This window comes from Furipterus horrens, unplaced genomic scaffold (genome assembly GCF_987537825.1).
Source record: "Furipterus horrens unplaced genomic scaffold, mFurHor1.1.pri manual_scaffold_4, whole genome shotgun sequence".
In the NCBI taxonomy this organism is placed as follows: domain Eukaryota; kingdom Metazoa; phylum Chordata; class Mammalia; order Chiroptera; family Furipteridae; genus Furipterus; species Furipterus horrens.
Window position 1 is genome coordinate 187,853,688 of NW_028327174.1, and position 19,350 is coordinate 187,873,037.

Consider the following 19,350-nt stretch of genomic DNA (forward strand, 5'->3'; position numbering starts at 1 on the left):
TCAGAAAAGGGGGATGGGTAGGAGGGAGAACCTGGGAGAAAACTGAACTGACAAGGCCTTGAAGCATCCCAGCTTGTCCAGAGCCTACATCGAGGCATCAGAGAGGGTGAAGCTCAGAGCAGGACATGAAGCTGGGGAAGCTGGCAAGAATCTTCCCAGAACCCCTTAAAGGTTAAGATTTGGATCTTCATGCTTAGCTGCAGAAGACAGGAATCAGACTACCTCAGTTAACATTCCATCTCCACCTATCAGTTCATGATCTCAGGAAAGTGACCTAACCTTTCAGAATCTCGGCTTTCTTATCTGTAAATGGTGATAACAGGCCTCCCATAGACAGTGACACTTAGCTCAGGGCTGTGCCTGGCTAGGGTGTGGTTGGTGAGGATGCAAAATACTCGGTAATACCGAAAAACCTCCTCAGTGTACAATGGAGTTTTACTTCTAAGGGGGTGCCAAAAAAACAAAAATACAAAATCTAGGTAATCAACATACACAACATTTTAATGCAATACTTTAAACATGTCAAAATTAGTGCAAAAAGTGTACGATGAACAAAAAGACCACCCCCAAATGCAAATAGGGGCAGAATCCACCTAGCACAAAGCATGCCGCTCAGAAAAACGTCAACTCCGATTGGGCTGGGAGTTCTCAACCTTCCAGAGCCGAGGGCTTCCGAAAACCTGAGGAATACCCGTGGCCCCTCTCATCTGTAAGAATGCTCAAACATGCACAATTTGTGAAGTTTTGGGGTGTTCCCGCACTCCCTGGGGCTCGGTCCATGTGGAGGTTAAGAACTCTGGTTCAAGATGGGGGTGGTTCCACGTGCCATCCAGCCGATTGTGGGTTCCCCAGCTCCACCCTGGGCCTCCCTTCTGGCAGCCGAGTGTGCTCTGCCCCCTGCAGGAAGCAGAGCACAACTCTGCGGCTTTTTTTTTTTTTTTTGCTTGCTTGCTTGGCTTACCCTCGCCCCCCCCCCCCCCCCCCCCCCGCTTGGGACTTTTCCTAAAGTTTGTTGAAACCAGACACCTTGCTCTAGCGAGCCCGCGTGCAGCCATGGTTTAAAAGGCCGCCTTCAGCGCACCCTCCCCGCCCCCAGCGGAGACTTCAAAAGGCCCGGCGGGCGCCGCGGCACCAGCACCTATGAGCCGCCCCCCGCGCCCAGAGCCTGCAAAGGAGTCGGAGGACGCAGAGCGGCCAAAGTTTCGGCGCAGGCGGACCGGGCAGGCGGTTCAGCTCCGTGCGCCCATGCCCCTCCCGGTGTCGCTGCGCTGCGAGCGCCTGCGCCCAGTTTAGGGAAGGGGACCCGGCACCCCCGCCCCCGCGCCCGGGGCTGCGGGGACCCATGAATACAAATGCCGTTAGGCTCACGAGGAAGGACCGACCGTCCAGCCTCGCACCTAGGGACCCAGTAAGTGCCCCGGGGCTCTTAGAGTGCTGGGGGTACCTGTGTGTAAAGGTGTGCGAATGTGGGGAGGGGGGGTGCACATTGGGGAAATGAGTGCGTTTGTGTCCGCAGACTAGCGGAAAACTGTAAGTGGGAGTGTGCCTGTGTATGTGCACTTGGGGGTGTGTACATGGGGTGTGCGTGTGCGTGAGCGTGTGCATGAGAAATGTGCGCGCGGGCGTGTACGTTGGAGGATCTGGCTAGGCTAATGTGCATTTGTGTGCGTGTAAGCACGGGTGTGCATGCATCTGCGTGTATGGAGTCTGGTGTGCGTCCTAGTCCAGACACCCAGGGTGTGTTTGTGTGAGCCTAGGAAGGTTACATGGCTGTGCTTGCATGTGAATGACTGGGAGCTTGTGTTTGAGTGTGGGGTAAGTGAGGATGTGTGTGGGAGTGCGCGTATGCAGCAGTGAACAGGTCGTGGAGGGGGAGGCGGAGGCAGTTGGGGCTTCTGATGCCAGGGCTCCGACTGGCGTTGTGGGTTTGCGAATTTGCCAGGTGTTTGCCACGAGGTCAACGTGTGCAGTTTTGTGCTCCAGTGAGGGGTCTCAGGGAGCCTCTTTAATAGATTGGGTGGGGGATTGCATGTTAAGCTCCCATTTCTTACCGAATGGAGAGGGAAGAATGAAGGGAGTGACCAACATTTAACAAGCCCACCCACTACGGGTCCAGCAGTCTGTTCTCCAGGGAGTTCTGAATCTTTGTAGGAAAAGGGATGTGTGTGTGTGTGTGTGTGTGTGTGTGTGTGTGTGTGTGTGTTTATGTATGGAAGGACACTGGTGATGTTGTGGGAGTCTGGACACTTAGTCCCGGTCCCACATCTGTCCTTGGAACTCCGGGTTCCTTTCAGCAGTAGTATCTGCCCCCTTTCTCTCTATCTCCGGCTCCAAACTTGGGACCTCACAAACCAAAGTCCCGAATGTCTGTACTGTGATCATCCCGCTGTGCAGCCCTGGCAAATCATTCCCCTCTATCTCAGTTTCCCCATTTTTACAAGGGGTGAGGGGTGTCTCAGCCTGGCTGTAGTGGGCCGGTCCAGGGTGTGTCCCCGGCTGCGGCCGGCAGGGGGCAGCAGGGGGCAGCAGAGGGCGGCCCGGCGCGGGGAGGAGAGAAGGTGGAGAGCTACCGCGGGCCGAGACTTTAAATCGCCTTCATTTCCCCCAAATCCTTCCTTTTCCTCTCCTCCCCCAGGCCGGCGGGGAGGCAGCTTCCACCGCCCTCTGCGCGCCCTCGCCCGGCCTTGCTCTGTCTCCGGGGACCGCCAGCAGCCCGCCTCCAAAAGTTTAATCATCTCTCTCTCTCTCTCTTTTTTTTCTGCTTCTTTTTGGTGGAAGCAGAAAAAGAGTGAGGTAGGGGCGAGCGCGGCGCCGGACTCCTGGGACCATGGGCCTGGCGCTGGCGCTCGAGGGGCCCCGGCCGCGCTGCCTGGCTGCTCCAGCGCCCCTAGGCGCGGGGCTGCGCTGCTTGCGCGGGGGCCGCGCGCTCTGAGCCGGCCTGGCGCGGCGGGGCAGGGGGCTGGCGGCCCCATGGGGCGCGCCCACACTTGCCCCCCGGGTTCGGGAGCATGAAGTAGGGGCCCGCCATGGGAGTGGGATCGGCGCAGGGGGCCCGAGGCACAGCGGCGGCAGCGGTGGCTCGCTGGGGGTGAGTATGAGCTTGGGGACACCCCCCTCCCCAGCTATCTGCTGTTCTAGTCTAGGGGAGAGCTGGGGTTCCCTGCGGCGCCGGACGGTTCCAGCTGAACGTCAGCTTCCTGCCCCTTCCTGCGCCCCTGCGAGGCCAGGGGCCAAGAGTTAACGCGTGCTGCGCCCCTGGCCCCGGGTTGGCAAGCGCTACCCTGCCTGGTGGGGCCAGGGAGGGTCCACGAGGAGTTAGCCCGGGTTCAGAATTGAAGGTGGGTGGTGGTGCCTGTAGGGGCCGGCAGGCGGTGTAGTGGTAAGGGAGGGAGTTTTGGGATGCTTGCGTGAGAAGGGGTCTCCGATTCTGCTGTCTTGGTGTGCTGCTCCGGTGTCGGTATCCACAGGTCCCGAGCCTGTAAGTCTCCTTTTCTGGCTATTCTTGTGAAACTGTCCCCAAATCTCTAGGTTTCCAGGTCTCGGCTTCTGCTGCTGTTTCTGTGTGTTTTTGCACGACCCTGGTTTCTGGAAATCGTGTGTGTGTGTGTGTGTGTGTGTGTGTGTATCTAACTGGGTTTGTGTTTCAGTGTTTCCCTGCTTCTCTGGGGTGGGGGGTGGGGTCTTCATTCCTGTTGCTTTCCCGAGTGTGAGAGAATGTGAGAACCAGAATGTCAGAGCAAGTAAGAGGCCTGGGAGATCACCCAGTGGAGCCCCTCATTGTACATACAGTTGCTGAGAGGGAGAACGGAGGGGCAGGGAATTCCAAGGAGGGAGCTAGATGGAGCTGGGAGGCAGAGGCTCCCAGTCCCGGCCTGCAGAGTAGGAGTTGTAAGAGAGTGAACGTATTCCAGAGCCAGGCACTCCCTGTGGGGATGTGTGGGAGGGACCTAGAGAGGATGGGAGCAACCCCTGGGGGCTTTATGGACTGGCTCCTGCTCCCTGCCCAGGGAAGCACAGAACTTGCTGGCTCTCTGTCCTGCCCCCAGGACCAGAGGACACTCCCAAGAGGCTGGCCTAGGCTGTAGCTCCACCCCACCCTCTATGCCCTGCCCCTCTGAGCTGGAATGGGGGATGATGGCCCCCCTTCTTTCCCATGTCTTGGAAAAAGAAGGCTGGATGAGATCCCCCACCCCCCACCACAGTACACACACACAGGACCAGTAAGCACATTGCTGACTCATTTTCTCCAGAAGACCCTGTGCCAGGACAGATGCCCGTGGTTGTGTCAAAAAGTGGTGCCAGGCGTGCACCCCATAGTGGGGCCCAAGCTTTGGGCAAGTGGACAGTCATGCTGCTTGGAAGTCTAGCCTCTGCTTTCTCCTGCCTTGCTGCCTCCCTCACTGCTGCAGGGCCCCAGATCCTGTGTCCTCTGGACCCAGTATGCCTTCAGCTTTGCTCCTTCACACCTCTCCCCAACCTACTGAAGTGCCATATCAGTTGGTGGCAGAGGACACACCCACAGAAGTCATGTTGCAGGGCAGAGAAGGCACTGCCTTCAGATAGTGTGAATCCTGACTCTGCCCTGTGAACCTGGGCAAGCCTCTCTGCTTCTTGTTTTTCTCATCTGCGGTATGGGCATCTTAATTCCCAGCTAGCAACGGGGTTTTGTGAGGATTAATGGGACCGTGCTTGTGAAGGGCTTAGGACAATGCCTGGCTTGTAATAAGTGCTTAGTAAACGGCAGCTGTTATTTGTATTATTATTCACTTCATCTTGAATGGATGTGTGAGTCAACTGGAAACTTCTGGGCTGCATCCTGTCCAGACAGATGACCTGTCTGTGTTCCCATGGAAGAGGTATAAGGTGTGAAGGAGGGAGCCTGGGTGCGACCTTTTGGCTACACGGATCCTGGTCTGTTCATGGAAGCAGGAGAAACGGGTCCATTCCCCTTTGCTGTTCTCTGTACTTGGGGCAGTTTTCTTCCCAGGTTACCCCTTAGGAGCACTGCCAAGCCCCAAGGCCTAAGGGCCCCATTCTTTGTGTGTTTCAGGGTTTCAGCACCCTGAGTCTCAGCTCTGAGCTCTCAGTGGATGTTCAAGCTGGTATGGGTCTCCAAGATCTTGTGTGTTGCCAGGTAACGAGGATAGAGGAAGAACCATGCTACCCAGCCACAGGTTCTGGCAGCCCAGTTGTCCAAGGGTAGCCACACTTGGTGCCCTAGCCTTTTTTTTTTAAGATATTTTTTTTTTTTTGACAGAGGGGAAGGGAGGGAGAAAGAGAGGGAGAGAAACATCGGTGTGTGGTTGCCTCTTGCATGTCCCCAACTGGGAACCTGGCCTGCAGCTCAAGCATGTGCCCTGACTGGGAATCAAACCGGCAACCCTTTGGTTCACAGGCCAATGTTCAATCCACTGAGTCCCACCAGCCAGGGTACAGAGGGCCTTTTTCAGGGAACATGAATGCCTTCCTGGAGGACTGTGTGGCTAGGCTGTGTCTCCACGGTCAGGCACCTAACGCGTGGCTGCAGTTTCGGCTGCCTCCTGCCCTCTCCGGCCCCTGTGCTCCATTCTTCCCGACATTCTGGAGCCCAGGGCTCATTGAGCCAAAGCCCACAAGTAGTGGTGAAAACAGAAGTCTAGAAGAACAAAGCCCTGAGCCAGTGCCGGCATGAAACGTTATTAGCAGTAGCCTAAACAGGATTGGAACAGGAGCAAAAGGATCTGCAAGGCCTCCCTCTGGGAGCCAACTTTCCAGGCTTGGAGCTCACTTAGATGGCTTGTTGGCTCCCTGGGCTGCATCTCTGTTCCTGTTGGTGAAGGCTGGGACTCTGGTCTCTGGCAAGTAGGAAGTCCCCGTAAGTCTCTGGTTTCTTCTCCATGGGAGGCAAGTCCCGAGAAAAGGACTGTGTGTTAGGCAGTGGAGTCAGATGATATGGGTCACTGATGTGCTGTGTAGCTTGGGCATGGCACTTCCCCTCTCTGGGCCCCAGGTGCCCATCTCTACAATAAGGGGATGGGACCAGAATCTGGCCTCTAGATGAACTCAAAGGGCCGTCTCCCACTCTATACTCCCGTACTATACTTTGGAAATTTATGGATCAAGTGCACACAGAATCCAGGTCAGTGGCATTTTTCAGGGTGAGTGAATGGGGGACAAATACAGGCCTTCAGGGCTGAAATTCTCAAGTTAGAACCATGGTGTTAAGAAGCTTAATTGAAGAGAAGATTCTGACCCCATCTCCCCTGTGTCTTCTTTCTCCTGATCTTTGGAGATTAAAAATATTTCCCCCTAATTTACCCTCTTATTCTCTGCAGAGTAGTCACCTTGGCATAACCCAGCAGGAAGAACTGACTGAACATGCGTGGTTGTTGCCCCTTCTCCTCCTCTCCACCTGGCCTCTCTTTAGCAGCTTGGGAAACATTCAAATACGGGTGGATATGGCATCGCACAGTGAGACTGGAGGAGTGAGGGCTGGTGCCTGGAAGAGCTGGGAAGAGAGGAGGCTGGAAGGAAATGGACCAGAAACTAGTGAGGTTGCAGGAACCCTGGAAAGTGAGGGGCAGCGTCTTCTGAGGGGGCATTCTCAGAAAAAAAAAAAAAAAAAAATGAGTCCCCTGGTCCTCTAAGTTCAGGGACTGCTGAATGACAAAAAGTGACATCAAGTGATTTCAGGACTTCTCAGAGCCTTGGGGTGCAGCTGGGCTCTGGGAACTGCCAAGACTGGGATCCAGGAGGCAGTCCTTCCCCAGCTTACCTGGCCACAGTTTCCTGTAGTGTCAACCTGGTGGATGGAGGAACTAGTACTGAAGAATTATGACCTCAGAGCCTGCCCAGGGTGACCTTAAGGAAGTACCTGTCCTCCCTAAGCCTCAGTTTTTGTCCAGCAAATCTGTGTATTATTTATTTGAAGGGCTGATGGGGCTGCCCTTTGATTCAAGTGGGCAGGTCATGCCAGAAGGTCGGCCTGGGCATGACCTTCTCTCCAGACAACTCCAGGGCAGCTAGGCACTCGGACCTTTAGTTACTTTTGGTGCTGATGATTGGTGGATGCTGGGCCTGTGCGTCCCAGCCTCAGCCCTCCCCACCCTCCCGTCACAGCTCTCTTGGCCTGCATCCTGGCCAGCCATCTCTGGCCACGTGCCGCCCTCCCCTTTGCCTGCTCAAGGATCAGATGCCCCAGGTAGCTTCGGGTATCACCAGTGGCTGCTCCCACAGGAAGGTGAAATCGGATCACTGCCTCTGCCCATCTTGGCAGGAGTCACTGAGCAGAGCATTAACCCTCCGGTCCCCAGAGTGCAAGAGCAGCGGGGATAGTCTGTGGAGCACTTGCATGGCTGGTGGCAGGCCGAGCCCTTAACATGCATGAGCTTATTTAATCCTCATGCCTGACCTGCAAGAGAGGGAGTACCAGCCATGTTTCAGAGGAGGAGACAGGCTCAGGGAGGCTGAGTGGCTCATTCAGGGCCACACAGCTGGTAAGTCATGGGGCTGGGTTTGCACCTGAGTCTGCCTGGCTCCCCACCATCTCCTCTATTTTCTCCTCCCATTTTCCATCAGCATAAAGCCAGGCAGCTTCCTTAACTTTAACTGGTCCTGGGTAAGGGATATTCTCCGGCTCCCTGTCTTGTGCCTGGAGAGTGAGTTTTCATCTCTCCTGCCCTTTGAGGATATTGGTCATCCAAGCAGATAGAGACTGGTCTCCCTGCTGACCTTGCAGCCCTGGCCATTGTATGATGGAGAGACTGATGCCCAGAGAGGAAGAGGAGCAGGGGCTGGCTCCTTGTTGCCTAGTGAGTTGGTGGCAGTTTTTGAGCTGGACCTTGGATTTCCTGATACCCAGGGCAGGGCTTCCTGTTCACTGTTTCCTGCTCTATGGCCTTGGTTTATCGTTCTGTTAAAAGCAAGGTTGTATTTGTACCATGTATGCAGTTCCTGCCTTAGAGGCTGTGCCTGGAGACCCATGGGTGGACTATTCTGATGGGGTCCTAGGGCCTGCACCTCGCCTCCCACACCCCATGGGTGACATTGGGATAGGACCGGGCTGGGTGATCCACTCCGACTCTCCAGCCGGATCCGGGCCGAGGGGTGGAAGCTGATGCTGCCTCTGCTTGTGTCTCCTGTTCTCTAGGGGGTTTCTCTTCACCTGGATCGTAGTCTCTTTTGCCTGTCACCTGGCCTCCACCCAAGGAGCTCCTGAAGGTAATGCTCTCTTCCCTTTGTCCAGCGGGACATGGGAGAACGGAAGGGATTAGAGAATGCAAGGCTAGGAGACATCCATGCACCTAATGGGAGCTCAGTGCCGCGGTTTTCTCATCAGTTCTAGAATGGAGCTGATCATTGGTGAATTATCTCCAGCGTGAAAGAATCACGTTTGATGTTTTGTAAGGGATAGAAAGAAGGGCTCAGTGCAGATGTGTAGAGGGGTGATCCTTTCATTCCTCTTGGGGGCCCCATTTGAGTAGGTCACTTTGGGCCATTGTCTCGCTCATCCCTATTTGTCCTGGGACAACTGAGGAGAGGAGGCACAAAGGCCACAACTATCATTGCCCAAGGCTGTGACCCACCCTCCCCCGTGAGATCCTGCTCTTCCCAACTCTCCCTGAGGAGCTATCCAGGGGGCCAGGGCGGCCTCGGGCTGGCTACACAGCTGCCCCTTGAAACTGAAACCTCTCCCACATCTGTTTGTCAACCAGCCACAGGGCCTCTTAAAATAGCAGCCCTTCCCCCTTCTCCACACCCGCTGTGTGCGAGGGGCAGGCAGCCGGGCACTCCCAGAGCCCCTGTGGCCTGACCTGCCTGTGGGCAGGGATTGGGCCCCTGGGAGGGGAGGGCCGTGCCTGGAAGAGACTCCTGCTGCCCGGCAACATTTTGTGCAAATGTCATATTTTCCGAACTTGCTGTTTCCCCCACAAAGTAGGTGAACAGCTGTCCAGAGTCCTGAGTCAGGCCCTGGGGGTGGGGGAGAGGCCCGAGCTGTGTGGAGCCAGGTTTATGTAATAAAGGGATCTTGCTGCGGCCAGCTGGCTGGGCCCTTCCGCCTTGGCGTTGGGCTGCGTTCATTCTCCTGTCCCCTAGCTCCTCACCCCTGATGGGATTCTCTGGATGTGCCTCCACCCTGCGTTCCAACCTGTCTGAGGAACTCCAGCACAGGATAGTGTAATGGCTAAGAACAAAGACCCTGGAGCCAAGCCGTCAGGGTTCCAACCCCAGCTGTGCCTTTTATTATAAGCTGCCTGACTTTGGGCAGGTTATGGCTAATGTTTCTGACCCTTATCTATACAGCGGGGACAGCGAACACTAGTTGCTTCATAGATGATGGAGAGAATCAGGCAAGATAATGCATGTTAAGCACTTGGTACATAGTAAGTGCTCAATAAATATTAGTTATTATTGTTAATTCTGTTCCTGACCTGAAAAGTTTGGGCAACAACAGCCCACGGCGACCAGGCGCTTTGGAAGCACAGTGAGGACCACCTCCGCTCCAGTTGTAAGAGATCGGAGCTCTGCCTGGGAGCTGCGGGCAGTCTGTGGGGGAGGCTTGGCTGGTGTCAGGTTTGATATCCGCTTGGAGAGGACAGTTGTCATTTTCCCGGGGTGAGTGCAAGGGGCTATAAGTTGCAGTATTCAGGGAGAGATGGTGCAGGCCTGGGGGCCTGCCTGGGGCTGCGGAGGTGGGACAAGGGAGCAGACAGATGGCTTCCTGTCCTTTACTTCTTCCCCAGCAAGTGGCTCCTCCGTTCTCAGGGGTTTATCGTGAGTAGCGCTTCGAGATAATCAAGAGGTTTCTTTCAGTGATTAAAACATAAAATATACTATTACTCAGAGAATCCTGAAGGGGCGGTTTCGTTTAGCTTAGGACCTGGGGGCAGACAGAGGTGGGGAAAAGGAGGACTTTGAAGTGAAATGAAGGCCCTCAGGTCCTAGGAGGGAAGAAGGTTCTTCAATCCAATGACTGAAGGAGCAGCCTGCAGCTCATGGAGTTCTTTGAAGAGAATGGTGCTAGCGCTTTGTGGCCGTCTGCAGGTCTCTTACAGGCAGGGAAACCAAGGCCTGGGAGTCAGGAGGAGACTTGGCCAGAGCTTCCTGGAGCAGGCCAAGTAGGAGGAGATGAGGAAGACCATTTCATCTCCCAGCAACCCTCTGATGGAGGCCCCATTTTACAGCAGAGGGAACAGACTCTGTCCAGATTGGCGGGTGGTCTTATCTGGCTCTAAAGTCTGGCCGTCTGACTCCAGAGCCTGCTATGGAGCCATCATGCTGCCGTGTTGCCGGCATCCCTGTTCTCAGTGTCTCCAGCCTATCCAGCTGCCCGTCACCTCTGTTGTCAATTGAGGGCCTACTAAGTGCTAAGTGCTGCATGCAGCCCAATGTACACCTCTTGCACCAGTAGGGAGGGAAAGAGCATTCTACACTCAGGGGCTAGGGTGCTAAGCTCAGGGAAGGGGCCCTGAGGACCTGACCCAGACCCCAATTATGAAGGCAACCTCTCCTTGCCTGCCAAGATGGCTAGCTCAGAGCCAGCTTCTGCAGACCCTGGCAACTCAGCTCACCGAAAGCGGTTGAATGGCTCATGAGAGGCCGGGTTAGGCCACTTTTCCATAAACACCCTGGAAGCCCTCCTCCTGCTCTGGCTAGCCCCGCCACCGTAAGTACTGGACGGATGTGACCTGGCCAGACCATGTGCTGCCAGAGGACAGAGGTTGCAGGGATGCCTTGATGACTTCCTTTGCTTTCTCCAAGGCCACACAGGGAGGGCGGGGTCACTGGAACTGTCCTCTCCCTTCTGTGCAGATAGAAGCTCCTCCAAGCCTGCTCCAGCCAGACTGAGACCTTGGGGTTGGGAAGGGGACTCGGTAGGTTCCTAAAGGCGGACATCCTTACCCAGCTCCAGTGACATGTACCTTCCTATCATCCTGCTTCCTTGCTTATGGGACTGCTTCTTAGAGGAGATGGCTTTTGAGGCAGAGAGAGGGGAAGCGGGTTACATTGGACAGCCTCTAATATTCTTAGCACTAGCCTTTGGTGACAGTCATCATTTTTAACATTAATGGCTATTGTTTGTAAATGCGTATTTTGTGCTAGGCACTTTTTTCCAAGTGTATTAGCTTATTCAATCCTCACAGCATCTTTCTTAGTTTGGCACTCCTATAATCCCATTTAATAAATGGGAAAACAAAGGCATTAAAGTCACAAGGCTAGTAAGTGATAAAGCTGGGATTCGAACTCAGGAAGTTTGGCTCCAGCGTCTGTGTTTTTTTTTAACCACTATGTGCAAGATCGTGCAACCAGACAAGGCACTGGTTCCTGCTCTGCACTCTAAGCAACAGCCATGGGCAGCGGGTAGCAGTAGGTGGGCTGTCCTCACTGCCTTGCCTGTGCACCTGGAGGGGTCTGGGGCTGGAGCAGACCCTGGCCATGACCTCTACCCCTGTGCCCTCCCTCCTCAGATGTGGATGTCCTCCAGCGGCTGGGCCTCAGCTGGACCAAGGCAGTGGGTGGCCGGAGCCCCCCACCCCCGGGGGTCATCCCGTTCCAGTCAGGCTTCATCGTTACGCAGCGGGCCCGGCTCCAGGCCCCCACGACCACCATCATCCCAGCCGCCCTGGGCACAGAGCTGGCGCTGGTGCTGAGCCTCTGCTCCCATCGGGTGAACCATGCCTTCCTCTTCGCCGTCCGCAGCCGGAAGCACAAGCTGCAGCTGGGCCTGCAGTTCCTTCCCGGCAAGACGGTTGTCCACCTGGGGCCCCGGCGCTCTGTGGCCTTCGACCTCGACGTGCACGATGGACGCTGGCACCACCTAGCTCTGGAGCTGCGTGGCCGCACAGTCACCCTTGTGACGGCCTGTGGGCAGCGCCGGGTGCCCGTCTCGCTGGCTTTCCAGAGGGACCCAGCGCTTGACCCTGAGGGCTCCTTCCTCTTCGGAAAGATGAGCCCGCACGCAGTCCAGTTTGAAGGTGCTCTGTGCCAGTTCAGTATCTACCCTGTGACGCAGGTCGCTCACAATTACTGTACCCACCTGAGAAAGCAGTGTGGCCAGGTTGACATGTACCGGCCCCAGCTGGGACCCCTTCTCCCCCGAGACCCTGGTTCAGCTCTCGCCTTCCAGACCGACCTTGCCCTGCTAGGCCTGGACAACCTGACCACTGCCCTTCCAGCCCTGGGGTCACAGCCCGCGGGCAGGGCGACTGTGGTGCCTGCCACACCTGCCAAGCCCCTAAGGACTAGCACCACGGACCCTCACAAGGCTGTCTCAGTAGGGGACCGAGCCCGGACTCCACTGCCACCTGCCAAGCTGTCAGCAAGTGAAGTGCTTCCTCTGGTGCCCCGAGCCTCTCCTGCCAGCTCCACCACGCCTGTCCAGCCGTTACAAAAGAGCACAGCCACCAAAATCCCCAAAAGTCACCCAACCAAGCCTTCAACCCCTTCTCCTTCAATTGCTCCTGCCAAAAGCCCCCGCCCCACCCAGAAGGCAGTTCCACCTTCCTTCACAAAATCAGTCCCTCCCATCAAGAAGCCAGTGCCACCGACTTTCCACCCAGTTCCTGCCAAAGTGTCCCGTCCTACAGTGAAGCCAATCCAGAGGAGCCCTGTCACGCCCAGACCGCCACCACCCAGTGCCCGGCCCCTACCCCCTGCCGCTGGTGCCCCTCAAAAGCCCTTCCCCTCAGTGGTCCAGATGGAGGGCAAGATGAGCAGTCGTGTCCGTGAGCCGGCTCCGGCCCGCACCAGCACACATAGACCTCCCCAACCCACTGTTTTGCCCCTATCACCTGCCCCCCATCCTGGCTCTACTACCACTCGGCCGCTAGCCACAGTGATGTCTCCTACCCTCACTCCTGGTTCAGTCCCCACTGGAAGCAAGAAACCCACAGGATCAGAAGACACAAAGAAAGCCAGACCCAAGAGCAGCCCCCGGAAGCCCTTCCCCCTCAGACCTGGGAAGGCAGCCAGGGGTGTCCCAGTCAATGATTTGACAACACAGCCCAGCCCCAGACAGCCCCGGCCCAGCCGGCAGAGCACCCCGGCCCCGGTGTTGGTCCCAGCGCGATTCCTGTCCTCCAGCCCCTGGCCCACAAGCAGTGGCTATTCATTCTTTCACCTGGTGGGACCCACGCCTTTCCCGCTGCTGATGGGACCTCCAGGGCCCAAGGGAGACTGTGGTTTGCCGGTAAGACTGGGTGAGGTGTGTGTGTTGCTTGGAGCTATAATGGGTAACAGCACGTAGGTCAAGTGGTTGTTTCTGGTAAGGGCAGAGGAAGGGGGAAGGTGATTCAAGCAGGGAGCTGGCGATGAGCAGAGTCTTGATTGCGCACCCGGGTCCCCCACTCCTCCGCCTCTGCTGCCTTCAGGGTTGTAAGTCCTGCTCTGGATTCGTGATTGCCTGAGCCAGACTGGGGTCAGGTAAAGAGCACCCTTGGGCTTCAGTTGGCCCAGGCCCCAGGTCATTCTTGGCTACTCCAGCTGTAAAGGTCAAGTGGCTTAGGGGAAACCGTGAACTGGCTGGCCCCGGGTCACGCAGCCTCTAAGGTCCAACGCCTGTCTCCTGGAGCAGAGCCCCTCAGGCCCACCAGCTTGCCTGGGAGTTTCAGACGAAGGTCCCACATGGGTAGTCCTGGATATGTTTTGTTTGGGACATGCAATGTCGTCTAAAACTAATAAGTTAATTAACATTTTTAAAATAGGATCTCTTATAAAATACGATTTCTTATAAAAGAAATCTCGGAAGTGGTAGGAGGCAGTGGCCTGTGGGCTGTGGCCAGGTCTGTGCTGCCCCTTTAGACAGGACAGGCCTGCTCTTGCCTGTACCAGTCCCATTTCTCCCAACTGGGTCTTCCATCCCTGGTGCTTTCACCCATTTATGTTACTTGTCTGGATTCTGTAGACATTTGATTTGTGGCCCCTGGAAGAGGAGTTTAGGGTAAGGATGGTCAGCATGGACCTGAGCAGTCAAGGAAAGGAGAAAGAATGTTCCAAGTGCAGGAGACATTCTCAGGGTCAATGCCTCCAGCCTGCCTGGGACTGTCTCCAGGGGCAACGACCTTCTGCAGCTGAAGGCCAGTTCCTACAGGCAGAGAATGATGGGATGGAGTGTCCAGGAAGCTTGGGCCTCAGCTCTCTTCTCCTGCCTTGGTGATGATCATCACGTGGTTTCCTCTTTCTGGGCTCTGTTTGATGTTGGGCTCCCTGGAGTGTGGAGACGGTGGCAGCTGCTGGGAATTCCTGGGCCTTACAAACACACTTAATGAGTTTTAATAATCATTAGGAATAATATTTATTCAGCCTGTCTCCCAGGGGACTGAGGGCCTGTTTTTATTATAACCATATTGTAGAACTTATGGAAATTGTATGCATTGCTTTGCAATTATGTCAACATTCTACTCAAGTCCCCACGTTCTGCAATTGGCAGGGTACAGAGGTAGGAGCCAAGGAAAGGAGGGACCCTCCAGGCTTCCCAGACAACTCAGGCACTGGGTGCCTGGCACCCTGATGGTTCAGCTTCCCAAACTGCATGGGTGCTGGCTCACTGGCTGTGAGGTTGAAAGGGGGTGATTGTCTCCCTCTGACAGAGGGCAGTGAGATTCAGGGTCTCCACTCTGCCTAGTAGAGGAAGCCAACCCTGGCTCCCAAGCTGTGTGTTGTGTGGAGAGAGGGCGGCCATGTCCAAGCCAACAGAACTGCAGCAAGAGTGGACCCTTAGGGTGTAGACTCTGCCTTTGGGCCTGGCAGATGCCTGAGTCACCAAGTTCCCCCCTGGGTTTGGTGATATGTGTCAGCAGGAGGTGAAGCCTCCTTCTAGATCTCTTCCTTGAGCTTCCCCATGATAGAAGGTGCTGGAGTTGTCCTGTGCAGTGGATGGGTCTTAGGCATCATTCAGTTCAACCCTCCTCAGTGGGCTGGGGCAGAGCTTGGAGACTGTGTCCAGAGAGGGCCAGGACTTACCCAAGAGCATACAGCACATGGGAGACAGAGCTGAAGTTTATGCCCCAGCTCCAGACTCCAGGACATTACATTTCACTCCCATGAATGTCCACTCTTAAGACCCTAGGATCCAGACCTGGGAGGCTGGGGGTTTCAGAGATGTGTTAGATCTCAAAGGAAGAACTCAACATCTAGAACCTTCTGTTCCTATCCCCATCGTGTTTATGCATTACTTCCACATGTGTGGCATTTCCCTTTAGGGCCTCACAGGAACTGGCTCAGGAGGGGCAGGATGTGTGTGTTAATACCTACTCTATAGAGGAGGACACAAGGGTTAGAGGGACAAAAGACTTGGCCAAGGACACCCAGCATGTCCTTGCAGGGGCTGGGATGCAACTCCAGGTCCCTGGCTTACAACAAGGGCCATGGCTTTTCCTACTCCTCCAGCCCTAAGCAGATGAAGGCAAGAGGGAAGACAGCTGTCTACCCAGGCGGCATCCTGCCTCCTACCTCACGCTGTCCCCTAATTCCACCCTTCCTCAGCTTGGAAGCTAGCCTCACTCCAGTAGGAACCGAGAAGCTTCCAGAAGCTTTGTTCAGTCCTCTGTGTGGCAGGGGGCAAACTGGTCATTTATATTTCACCAGATACCAGATGTTATGAAATCAAAGTAGCATCTTTGAGTGGTGACAAGAACTCATGTTCCTTCTGTCCTCTCTTGTCTGCCCCAAGTCCCCATATACATTCAGAATCTAATCCCAGCAGAGCAGAAGTTGTATTGCTCAGGGCATGGGGCTCAACTGTCTCCAGGCTAGGAACATGCAGGCCTGGGTTCAAATCCTGGCCCCACGACTTCCTAGCTGTGTTGCCCTGACTCACTCTCAGCCTCATTTTCTGCAGAATGTAAGATAACAGCTCGCAGCTCCTGTGAGGAAGCAAGTTGGATGATATCCAAGGCTGCCTTGGAGATCTAGTTTGCTGGGTGACTTGGGGAACTTCTCTCCTCTCCCTGGGGTTGTCTCCCCTCGTGACCCAGCATTGGAAGAGCTCCCTCCTTGTAAATGGCTGTGGGACCTTTCAGAGCCCAAGAGGGGTGCCATGGCCGTCGCTGACCGGCTCTGCATGGATCTCAGGGGTATGGGACAGACTGGCAGAGGCTGAGACAGAGCTCTGGGCCTGGGCCTGCCAGGAGTTGTAGCCACGGAGTGGGGAAGCTCTGTGGGAGCCTCAGGAGCAGGGGGAGCATGGAAAAGCTGAGCTGGGCCTGGGCTGGGGAGGGGCAGGGAGGCTGTGGTTCACAGAGGCTGCACAGAAGCCACACAGAAGCCCCACGCCTGGGAGGAGGCGAGTCAAGGCCTTATTTATTCACGATCAGGCCGCTGGCTTTTGCACGCGCATGCACTTCTTGCAGGCGTCACCTCGGGGAGACCCGGTTGAAGGCCTGGCCCACAGCAGACGCTCCATGACTATCTATGAATGAAGGAATTTGATCCTTACAAAAAAACAGGTTGTCCTGACTTCGCAGGCGGGGTTCCTTGAGGTCACACAGATCTCTGCTGCTGGCGGGAGGAGACCATGGGGAATGTAAATGACCCACAGACTTTAGGTTTGGAATGTCCTGGGTTTGAACCATTCCCTTGTCCGGCCATCCTTTCCTTCTTTCAGCAAACATTGATTGAGTACCTTCTAGGTGTCCAGTGCTATGTGACCTTTGGCAAGTCACTTAACCTCTCTGAGCTTCAGTTTCTGCCTCTGTAAAATGGGGACATGGTACCACCTACCTTCCCAGGGTTGTTGTGCTGATGGAGTGAGACGAGGCACGTTAAGCACCCAGCACTAGAATCTGAGTCCCAGCGGATTGTTGTGGTTGATGTGCTGTTGGTGGAGGTGGGGGTGTTGCTGCACTGAGAGAACCAGAACGGTTTGGACCCCGGAGGACCTTCATACTGTTGTGTTAGGAATTGGGACTAGATCTTGAGAAATTCACTCCTTATATCAGTATCACCTAGAACCCAGGGGAGTGGAGGGGTGTTTTACTCTCTGCCACAGTGCTTTTGAGCTCCTGCTGTGTGCCAGGTTCTGTGCAAGCAGTTTGCATGCTGTATCCTGTGACTCCAAGTGCAGGGCAAGGTAACTGAGGGGAGTTTAAAGAAGGGACTATTTACAGAGCTGCGGGCAGCATCAAAGGAACCAACAGGGTCTGGCTTTGCACGGGGGGCCAACCAGAAGGTAGAAGGGGAGGGGCAGGTGTTACCAGAACCCAGGAGAGTTAAAACATGATCAGGGTTCTGTGACAGGAGCTGGGGCCAAACTATAGCACAGCAGGGAGGGAGCAGGGAGAGAAATAGTCTTACTCTCTCTTTCTGCAGTGGCCTCCCCTTGGCCAAACCCAGCCAGAGGCAGAGAGCAAGGAAGCCTGGGCACACAGTCTATAGAGGCCAGCTTCCCAGGGCGCAGAGTGGATCTTGGGAGCAAATGGAGAATAGCCAGCACATACTCATTATCTTGGAAGATGAGTATTACAGCCCCACTTTACAGCTGAACGGACTGAGGCCTGGAGGCACAAGGAGATGAAGTAACATGCTCAAGGCCACACGGAGAAGCCCTGTCCCAGTAGGCCCCTCCCTTGGACAGAGACTGGAGAAGACTCTGCACCCTGAGGGCCATTCTTGGAAAAATCGTGAGCTCTGACGAGATTGGAGGGCCCTTTGAGATCCCCTGCCTTCCCACCATCAGGCTACAGGCACTGAGCAGAGGTCCAGAGGCTGAAAGCCCAAACTGTGCAGTCACCCGGCAGTTAGCAGCACACTCAGGATTGGACTCGGGTCTCCCAGATCCCAGGCCTGTGAAACCTCTCCTTGCTTGCTGCCAGGGCCTGTGCCAGCCAGGACTTACTCCTTTCTGCAAGGCTTGGCAGGCAGACTCTTGCAGCTGGACACAAGGGTGGACTTGTTCCGTGGGATGGGGTTCCCCTAGGTCTGGCTGCCGGAGGCCAGGACCCTTGGGGAAAGCCCAGGGTGGGGGCTTGGTTGTTTCCATGGCTCTGTTTTCATGAGCCCTGAATCCAGGCCTCTTCCACCTCCCCCAGATAAGCTTGCGGCCCCCGTGCCCCTCCCCCAGCCCTGGGCCCTCTCAGAGGCCCCGTTGTTTGCAGCGTGGAGTGGAAAATCCCACCCCAGCCTTGTGAATCATCCCAGAGTCACCCGCTCAGGCTTTGGGCCCTGGAAAGAAATGGCAACATTTTTCCATTGCATGGAGAAAAGGCAGGGTCTTGGATGAGGGGCGACGGGGTGCCTGCTCCCACTTGCCCACTAACAAAGTGGTCGCAGACTGGGGAAGGGCCAGGCCTGTGGCTGGAGCTGGGTGCTCGGCCACCCCAGCCCCGGCTGGTAGAGGAGGGCTTGCTGGGCCTGCAGCTGTGGGGCTGGGCTGCCATGCCAAGGAGTCGGGCTGCGGACTGACATCACCAGGCTGGGCCGTGGCTCCCAACTGGCACTTAGAGTCTGCTCTGCAGATGTGGATGAGGTCAGATTTCAGCTTGGATGCCCCCATTTCTGGGGCAGAAGAAATGCCAAGAGGGTGTGTCCAAGCTCTCTGCAGTGGCAGCCCTACCGGGGTCACGAGGGAACTCCAGCCACAGGAGCCCTGCACAAGCCCTTCACCCCTCTGGGCCTCAGCCTTCTTCTCTGTGAGATGGGCATGATCTCACTTTTCTTCTTCCACCTGATAACCTAAAGGAGGAAATCACTGCCACCCTGCAAATCAGGAAGTGCTGATGTTTGGGATGCTTCCAGAATGTTCATTTTACAGTTGCCCACAGAAGGGAAGGGAATTACCCAAGTTTGCACAGCTAGTCAGAGTACAGCTGGCCCAGATTTTCTGTGTGTAAGTTGCCCAGGGTAGGAGAACATGTCAAATGGTTTGGGGTTGAATCCGGGCCCTGCCTGTTAGCTGTGCAGCCTTGGGCAAGTCACTTTGCCTCTCTGAGCCTCTCTTTGGTTTCTCATCTGTTAAAGGAGCATGATGATGATCACAACACTTACAGTAATGGTTAGCCTTAAGGCCCCTGCATTTCCCTTTAATTCTGGGCCACATGAAAGAATAGGGCCAAGGAAGGCCTTCTAGGAAGGAAATATTCTGTTCTTCCTGAAAAACAGATGTTGAGGAGGGAGGGCAGCTTAAAATTTCATGCTGGGGAGGTTCCAGCAGCTTGCTTAACAGAAACAACAGCTAACTTTCTGGGCATTCACTGTGTGCCAGGCACCAGGATTAGCACCTTTTGTAGATTATCTGTCAGCTAGATGCCATTATATCCTATTTTATAGTTCAAGAATGAAGCCTTGGAGACTGGAAGTGGCTTGCCTACAGCCACACCGCTGGGAAGTAGGGCTGCCCAGTGTTAGCCCCGGCCCCTAGTCTTGCACCCTGACACT

At 55.4% G+C, this 19,350-nt stretch overlaps 1 protein-coding gene across 1 annotated transcript in view; it reads left to right on the forward strand.

Annotated features, from left to right (window-relative positions):
• Window positions 1–2,928: 2,928 nt before the first annotated feature.
• Window positions 2,929–19,350, forward strand: part of COL27A1 (collagen type XXVII alpha 1 chain) — a 126,080-nt gene continuing 109,658 nt past the window's right edge. Inside the window, exons 1-3 of the mRNA XM_090274618.1 lie at window positions 2,929–3,088; window positions 8,129–8,199; window positions 11,448–13,168. Of these exons, the coding sequence (XP_090130744.1) occupies window positions 3,027–3,088; window positions 8,129–8,199; window positions 11,448–13,168 (1,854 nt within the window). The 5' untranslated portion in view covers window positions 2,929–3,026. The remainder of the gene's footprint in view (window positions 3,089–8,128; window positions 8,200–11,447; window positions 13,169–19,350) is intronic.